The sequence below is a fragment of the Portunus trituberculatus genome, chromosome 42 (assembly GCF_017591435.1).
Source record: "Portunus trituberculatus isolate SZX2019 chromosome 42, ASM1759143v1, whole genome shotgun sequence".
In the NCBI taxonomy this organism is placed as follows: domain Eukaryota; kingdom Metazoa; phylum Arthropoda; class Malacostraca; order Decapoda; family Portunidae; genus Portunus; species Portunus trituberculatus.
In genome coordinates, this window is record NC_059296.1 from 31,016,827 (window position 1) to 31,025,924 (window position 9,098).

Genomic DNA, 9,098 nt, shown 5'->3' on the forward strand with positions numbered 1-9,098 from the left:
ATGTGCTACCGCCTCACTCTTTCATTTGCTGCTTTCTGCATAGTCATCCTTGAATTAACCCTTCCACTCTCTTTTACTTAACACCCTTACAATTTTCACACGCTTTATGTACTACAGCATCACTCCTTCATACAAGTTCAGCAGAGGTATCAAGACATTTGCTCCCTAATTTTGGCTAACGCTTTTCTACCTTCTAGAGAACCACCACCTAATTGGGCCTTTTTTTATATTTTTTTTATCCTTGGCTGGCACTCTCTCCTACATTAAAAATAAAAAAAAAGAGGAGAGATCAGAATTAACCTTCTGTTTTCTTTATTTTCACAGTATGTCCTTGCGCACCATTACTTACAGTACCGAGAATGCTCTCAAAGGAAGGTCAAGGCAGTGAATGGGTTTGTCTCTCCAGCTTACCATTATCTTCACTTCACTCACTTTCACCGCCAAAGCAAGGAACTCCTATTGATTCGCTCCTTTACCTACCTGTGACTTGGGTTGTTTCTGGCGGTACATTTAGGTCTAAATTAACCAAAACTATTAGGGTTCTTTTCGTCTTCACTCTGATCAGCCTCCCTATCACCTGAAATGTTTCATGATAGGTGTATGTACAAAGAACCAAGATCTAAATTGATTAACTCTCTCTCTCTCTCTCTCTCTCTCTCTCTCTCTCTCTCTCTCTCTCTCTCTCTCTCTCTCTCTCTCTCTCTCTCTCTCTCTCTCTCTCTCTCTCTCTCTCTCTCTCTCTCTCCCATTTTCATCAGTGACAATTAAATAAGTACCAGCATAATTTACAGTTTCCAATTTTGTTTAATTGAAGACAATGGCAAATGATGTATTGAGGCGAGGATGAATGACAGAGAGGGTGTTGTGATGGTGTGTAGATGCTGGATGGTGATGCAGAGGGATAGAATAACTCTGGTTTTGCATTGGTGAAGAATGCAAGAATCGTTTTTCCTCCTCACATTGCAGTGAAATAGACACTGCAGCGGGAATTAATGGATTGACTAACAACGTGTTTGTTAAGTTCATCCAATGCAGCCAACCAGTCAGATGTTTGTTCTGGTTAGACATACAGCATTAGTCTCGCTGGGGACACTCTAGATACCTATTTCAAATATAGATGATTTTTTCCATATTCTGGGAAGTTGATCTATGTAACTGGGACTTTTAGCTGGTACAGACATGTTGTTCTCATTTCTACTGACATCTGCATTAATACATCGCTGATCAATGGTGGACTGTTTGGGAAGCCTAGAAATGACCAAATAAATCCAGAAAATCAACTTCAACACTTTTGTTCGTGAATTGAGTTTCCGTATACCTGTGTTACTACTTAGAAGGAATTGTGTAGAAAAGTTTATTATGTAAGTAGATATTGCTCTTCTGTGTGAGAAAGAGACACTGACTTGTTGACCATACTTCCCATCGGTGGTGAAATGTTTACACTGTGTCGTGAAAACAGAGGTGGTGGTGGTGGTGATGGTGGTAGTGATGGTGATGGTAACTATAACGATGATGATAGCTGGGATGGTAATGGTGACGGTGGTACAAGTATGGTGCAGAGGAGTGGAGGAGAAACGCATTCCGACGAGATGATGATGGTGATGATGATGCTGAGAGTGAAGCAACAACCACCAGGCTTGCTAATTATTATCGCAGAGCATTCACATCTCTCTCTCTCTCTCTCTCTCTCTCTCTCTCTCTCTCTCTCTCTCTCTCTCTCTCTCTCTCTCTCTCTGTTATTACTAGTATTGGAGGGACTAGCCAGATGGAGGAAGAGAAAGGACGGAGGAAGGATAATGTGTGTGTGTGTGTGTGTGTGTGTGTGTGTGTGTGTGTGTGTGTGTGTGTGTGTGTGTGTGTGTGTGTGTGTGTGTGTGTGTGTGTGTGTGTGTGTGTGTGTGTGTGTATGTGTGTGTGTGTGTGTGTGTGTGTGGACCGACAATGGTCTTCTTTATGGTCAAGGCTTTTAGTGATGTTGCTTTGTTATTTATCTATTTTTATTTTTTGTTCAGCAGTTTTACAATGTTAATGTTTTGCAGTTAGGTTTGGAGTTTTCCCAGTGTAGTTTTTGTTTGTTTTGTTACTGCAGTGAAAATGACACCGCAGTTTTACCGAGAGAGAGAGAGAGAGAGAGAGAGAGAGAGAGAGAGAGAGAGAGAGCGGGGGTTTGATAATATATACAAATCAATACACACACACACACACACACACACACACACACACACACACACAGTAAAGAAATATAGAAATACTATACAATGAGCACCTCAAAAACAATAAAACACAATAATGATGATGACAATGATAAAAAAAAAAAAAAAAAAAAATAATAATAATAATAATAATAATAATAATAATAATAATAATAATAATAATAACAATAACAATGATGATAATGGTAATACTGTTAAAATTCAAGAGTGAAAAAAACAGCAACATAAACCACGATAATAACATTCCCCTTGGCGCTGCAAGTATAACGTAATCCTATATTAGACCAAGAATATTAGGTTCCCGCGTCAACTCTACACCTCTCACTCCCCTTACCCTTTCCTTCCTCTCCCCGTGCTAGTCCTCACCTCTCTCTCTCTCTCCCTGCACTGGTACACCTCCAATTACGTTAGCTGGCGGTGTTACTGCGATAACCATCCCTAACTGCATCTTGGGCCATTAGCAGCGCGGGGAGCCAAGGGAGAGAAGTCCTAAGGTCGGTCACCAAAGCTGTTCGTAAAGGCTGATTATGTCGAGTCATTTGGGCGGTGGATCAGGTGGTAATGAGACTCCCTCGCCTGTGAAAGTGGTGCTCTTACTCCTCTTCCTACTACTGCTTCTCTTTACAGCTGCCTCTGCTTCTAAATGAGGAAGGTTTCTCTCTCTCTCGTCTCGTCTCCTCTCCTCTTCATAAGGTTTCGCCTTCATATTTCGGCGGTAACAGTCAGAAATTAACCATGACATCCTGAAAACCTGGCTGGTGTATAAGTTTCAGTGCTTTCTTTCAGCTCATGGGCTCTTCCCTCTCTTCTGCCTCATCCTCTCCTTTCATTCTACACCACTTCTTACCTCCCGTCAATCATCTTCACTTCCTCCACACTCTATTACATTATTTTTTTTTATGCACACTTTTCATTCCTTGCGTTTCTCTCTCTCTCTCTCTCTCTCTCTCTCTCTCTCTCTCTCTCTCTCTCTCTCTCTCTCTCTCTCTCTCTCTCTCTCTCTCTCTCTCTCTCTTTCTTCATTTCCCTTGCTTTTCCTCCTATCCTCAAACACTGACATATTTCTTATTCAGTTACCGCTTATGCTTCACTGAAAGAATCCTTAAACGTCATGGAGGATTAAGTTTTCATAGACATCCTCTTTTCCCGTGCTAGTCACACGAATCTTTCTTTAACTGCATCTCCTTTCTTTTATCTTTTTCTCTTGAAGGTGTTGACTTGAGTCGCTTAGATTCATTGTGAGTAGCTGTCTAATCTAAATACTTTGTAGCAAGTAATTTAGTGGGTTAAGTTGGATTCAATTGTAAAACCAGAAATAGATTTGATCGAATCTCCATTTTTTTATGAATTTCAGCCAATATTGATTTTACAACCGCTTTTCAAAAGTGCCGAGAAGAAAATTAACATTCTTTTTTTGCTTGCATGAAGCAAGCGTGTCTGGCAGCAGTGTGTCGTCAAGGCTTGTGATGACACAAACCTGTAATGTCAGGTCAGGGACATTTCTCACTTTACTGTTAGTGCTTTAAGCTTTAATATTTTGTAGGTTCATCTTCTCTAAACCTTGACCTCTTCATTTCTTCGTTGTTTTATTCCATCCTCTGCTCATGACTTTCTAATCATCGTGCAGTTATACCTAGATTTTTCTCTGACCTTGCCTTGGAATTGTAATTGCAAGGAATAATCAACAGCCACATACTAATATCCTGTGTTGCACCATTCTTCTTGATCACTCCTTGGATGTCTCTTGCATCACATTGATTATCAGGCTGCCTGAATATCTTGTGCACCTGCCTGTACACTCATGGCCCTGTGATTGTCTATCAATGTGACTGTCAGTTACATATGATGTGTCCTGTGAGCCTGAAGATGCTCGTTTCATCATGGCACTGGCATGTGTTGTCACTGTTTGTTCGTGCCGGTAAGGTGTTTGTCTGCAGTCTGTACTGTCGTGCGCTGAGTGCACCAGCATACTTTACCGCTTCCTCCCACGTTGTCCAGCCTTGCCTTCCCCCGCCGCCCGTTTTGATGAGCCACGGTCCTCGCATTTTCTTTCTAATGGCTGGGAAGCTCCTTGCCTCCACGCGTAATTCAGATTCCTATCGTGTTAATGGGTCCGAGTAACTTTGCGAGCAGCTACGGTCGACTGCCCGCTGGCCCTCCTCACCAACACACTCCACTGATCGGCTGGGAATGGTTCTTACGCGTGGCTCAACTCTCAACCTGGGTAACTTGACGATTTGTAACCATAACCATCGTCTTCAGTCTACCATTCTTATTTCCCGAAGGTGAATATCCTCATTATTTTCTTCTATTGTGTTGTTTTTCTCGGTGAAGGCAACAAAGCCGGGGAGTCGTTAAGGCTCCGAGCTGCCCCGCAATAACGTTAAGGATATGCTGCAGGGCAAGAAATATCCACATAAAATTGTAACAAGTGTTTGCTCACCAATACAAAATAATACGTTTGTGGAAGATATTTATGGCGCATTATAGCGGTCCACCTCTTCAGGAAACAGCTGATTATGACGCACGACAGGAATACGCGGAAAAACAAACAGACAAATGACAAATAAACAAAGAAAACATATTATTTCTTCTGTTATTGTTACTATTATTATTATTACTATTATCATTATTATTATTATCATTATTATTATTATTATTGTTGTTGTTGTTGTTGTTGTTGTTGTTGTTGTTGTTGTTGTTAATGTTATTGTTGGTATTATTACTATTATAATTGTTAATATTGATATTATTAATAGTAGTAGTAGTAGTAATAGTAGTAGTATCATTACTTTCATCATTATTATTATTATCATTATTATTATTATTATTATCATTATTATTTTTATTATTATTATTGTTATTATTATTACTACTATTATTAGCATTATTATTATTATTACTATTATTATCATTATTACTGTTATTATCATTGTAACTATCATTATTATAATTTCTACTACTACTACTACTACTATGATGCAAACAGACACTTGTGGCACATAGTCCTCACAGTGCGCAGTGCCGTCTCTCCATCTACCAAAGTGACCTCTGCTCCACCGCCGCGGCCATCAAGCATTTACTGCTCGAGGGTTGTCTCGAATTATTCAAGTCTTACCCAAGTAAACGATGGTTAGGTCAGAATTGCTATACTGTCTCACGTCTCTGAAAAACCTGGAAAGTTGCGTATTTACATATAATCACTTATCTATCTGTCATTACTGAGGTTTTCAGTAGTGGTCCATCCCAACATACGGTGTTAGTTTCTACTGAAAAGTTATGATGGCTCCACTGCCGGACGACAGGCGCCACCACCTTGGGAAAAATTGTCGCATCACACAACGGAGTCAAGTAGTATTTCCGTAATATACAGAAAGAAGTGTTAAAAGACTCTAACTTTATTCAAGGTTCTCGGTCCATTGTTTAGGAAGGAATAGCTTTTCAAGACAGCAGCAGACGAAGCGGGGGAGAAACTATATTGAGGGTGAGCTGAGTGGCGGCGGCCTCAGCTCATGTTTGGAGTCAGCATCCAATTCTGATTTCTCCTTGTTTTACCGTCATGTCAACTGTAATATTGCAGAATACAGATTTCCACTGCCACACATGATAATGTTAAAGAGATGATGCAAGAAACTCATCAACACACACACACACACACACACACACACACACACACACACACACACACACACACACACACACACACACACAAAACATCACCGTTCATTGATTAAAGTCACAGTCACGAAGTAGAGACGGACAACACTGCTTATCTGTCAAAATGATGCGATGTATCACCAGAAAACACAGCACTTTCCCTTCTTTCCTTTGCCATATGTCATCTTCAATTTCTTTTTAATGTAAAATGTCAATTAAAGAAACATTTTTTACAAGACCACCAATTTTCACGGTTTCAAAGATTATCATATTTTTCATTCTATTCTTCAAAATACATTTCTACTGAAACTTGAATGATGTGCTGCAATGTTTACTACTCGTTCATTGGTTGTTCGCTCTTTGAGTCCGGGAAGGCAAACGCAATCCAGTCGCTAATGTTTTTGCTTGCTTTGTGTTGCGACCAAAGCGTTTGACTTGTCAGTGGCGCTGCTGGAAACTTCTCATCTCTCGTAGTGATTTGCGTGAGCCGGGATAGGAGTTAGTTTGTCTACTGCTACTGCTACTAATGATAATACTAATGACAGTTATGATAATAGTGATAATAATAAAAAAATATAATAATGAAAATAATAATACTAATGATTATAATAATAATAATAGCAATAAAAATATTAACAATAATAATAATAGTAATCATCAACATTATTACTATTATTACTATTATTATCATTATTATTATTATCATTATCTTTATTATTATTATTATTATTATTATTATTATTATTATTATTATTATTATTATTATTATTATTATTATTATTATTATTATTATTATTATTATTATTATTATTATTATTATTATTATTATTATTATTATTATTATCATTATTATCATTATTGTATTATTATTATTTTCTTTATTATTTCAATCAATACTGTTACTCTTGCCTTTATAGTGACTGTTGTTGCTGGTATTGTTGTATTTGTTGTTGTTGTGGTGGTGATGGTGGTGGTGGCCATAACCATCACCGCTTGACTATAGAATTTTTGCTCTCTCTCTCTCTCTCTCTCTCTCTCTCTCTCTCTCTCTCTCTCTCTCTCTCTCTCTCTCTCTCTCTCTCTCTCTCGTTAATAACACGTGCGCCAGTATGTTTATTTTGTCATTATCATTAGTTATTTTTTCTTACTCGCTTAGCTATCTAAGTGCGAGAGAAAGGTGCAATGAAACTTATGCGAAAAATGTGTTTAATTGAACGTCATGCTCTCTCTCTCTCTCTCTCTCTCTCTCTCTCTCTCTCTCTCTCTCTCTCTCTCTCTCTCTCTCTCTCTCTCTCCTATTTGTTCGCTTGCTTTTTCTGTTTTCTCTCATTTGCATATGACAAATTTGCGCTTCTAAATGGAGGCAGCAGATCCTTTAAATCGTTTACTGCATATCAATCATGTTTATCTTCTTTAATAGACTTCCATTACTCACCGAAATCATGAAATTGAACAAAACACAAGAAACGTTTCAACAATTCGCGCCACCAACAACTTAACTCTGTCACTTGTACGGTTGTGTTGGTCGCGGAAACTGCACCGGTGGAGTGGGCATCATAGGTACTCAGAAACACCTTCCCCTTTCACTACGACAATTTTTCAAGGGACACAAAGACAATTAGCCGGATTTTCAAGACAGTTTTTCCTCTTAATAAACTAGAAATCTTGCCAATCTATTACCAGAACCATAAAAATACTCTTAACTCCTTCAGTACCATGACGCATTTCCATATTCCTTCTGGTCACTATTTGGTGATTTTAAATAGCTTCAGAAACTCATGTGAGGGATTGAAATACTGAAGACTCTAGCCATTAGTCTTCAGGCTTCCATAGACCCTTCCCAATAAAATGGTCTAGTCACATCCAAAACTGAAGGTAAAAATATGTCCCAGTACTGAAGGGGTTAAAAACACGAGTATCTTCAACTGGAGCCTCTGAAAAGCAGTGATGGTTAGAGAGCAAAGGGTTTCAGAATAAGGGTGAGTTCTCGGTCAAGGCAGACGGAGGAGCTATGGTGGCCTTATGGAGCACATTAGACTACATGATTCCTAGGTCTTTATCTTGAAAGGTCTTGTTTTCCCACTAGCTTGATATTCCGAACGCCAATGGGGTTATTTAGATTCTCTCTCTTTCTCTCTCTCTCTCTCTCTCTCTCTCTCTCTCTCTCTCTCTCTCTCTCTCTCTCTCTCTCTCTCTGAAGGGAAAAAAGGAGGAGGAGGAGGAGGATGAGGAGAAGGAGAAGCGATCGTCCTTCAGTTAAGGCTCATGACGGTGGCAGCGGAAATGACGTATAAAGCCACTCGTGGTTTTTAAACATAATTTCCTGCGTTATTTTTCTCTCACTGTAATCTTCACCGCACGATAATGGTATCAGGGTGACTCAGCTCGCCGACCCGCCAGTCATGGGCCAAAGGCTGCTATGTTGCCACGGCAAAGTCTGCCAACGCTCACATACCAGTAAATAAATAAATAAATATATATATATATATATATATATATATATATATATATATATATATATATATATATATATATATATATATATATATATATATATATATATATATATATATATATATATATATATATATATATATATATATATATATATATATATATATATATATATATATATATATATATATATATATATATATATATATATATATATATATATATATATATATATAGAGAGAGAGAGAGAGAGAGAGAGAGAGAGAGAGAGAGAGAGAGAGAGAGAGAGAGAGAGAGAGAGAGAGAGAGAGAGAGAGAGAGAGAGAGAAACAGTGAGCACTTGAATTCATCATTATGATCATCATTATCGTCACCATCATCAGCCTCTGTGATATCACCGCTGCACCGCTGGAGAAAAGCCTCCTTCGCTGTCTCTATTCGTTCCAGCCCATCCAGGAAACTTGTTATAGGAAACTAAAAGATTGTTTGTTGTTGCGCGGGGGTGATAACCGACGTAGTAGTATTCCTGTATTTTTTTTTTTTTTTTTACGTTATGGCCTATAGTGCCTGTAGTTATACTTGAAAAGTGTGTATGGGAAGCGTTGTTCAGCTTCCACCCATTAGTGGCGCAGGCTGTTTCATTATAATATTGTAAGCCCTTTAAGTTCCATGTTATACCATATAGCTGAGTATAAAGGAACATACTCTAAAATGAGCAATAGTGAGGTTAAAATGAGAATGGTGAGGCATTTCAAGGAGCAGGATGCCTGAAGT

At 38.4% G+C, this 9,098-nt stretch overlaps 1 protein-coding gene across 1 annotated transcript in view; it reads left to right on the top strand.

The window, feature by feature from the left end:
• Nucleotides 1–4,265: 4,265 nt before the first annotated feature.
• The window catches only part of LOC123517406, a 25,300-nt gene continuing 20,467 nt past the window's right edge, over nt 4,266–9,098 (top strand). The window contains exon 1 of the mRNA XM_045277419.1: nt 4,266–4,437. Within this exon, the coding sequence (XP_045133354.1) occupies nt 4,321–4,437 (117 nt within the window). The 5' untranslated portion in view covers nt 4,266–4,320. The remainder of the gene's footprint in view (nt 4,438–9,098) is intronic.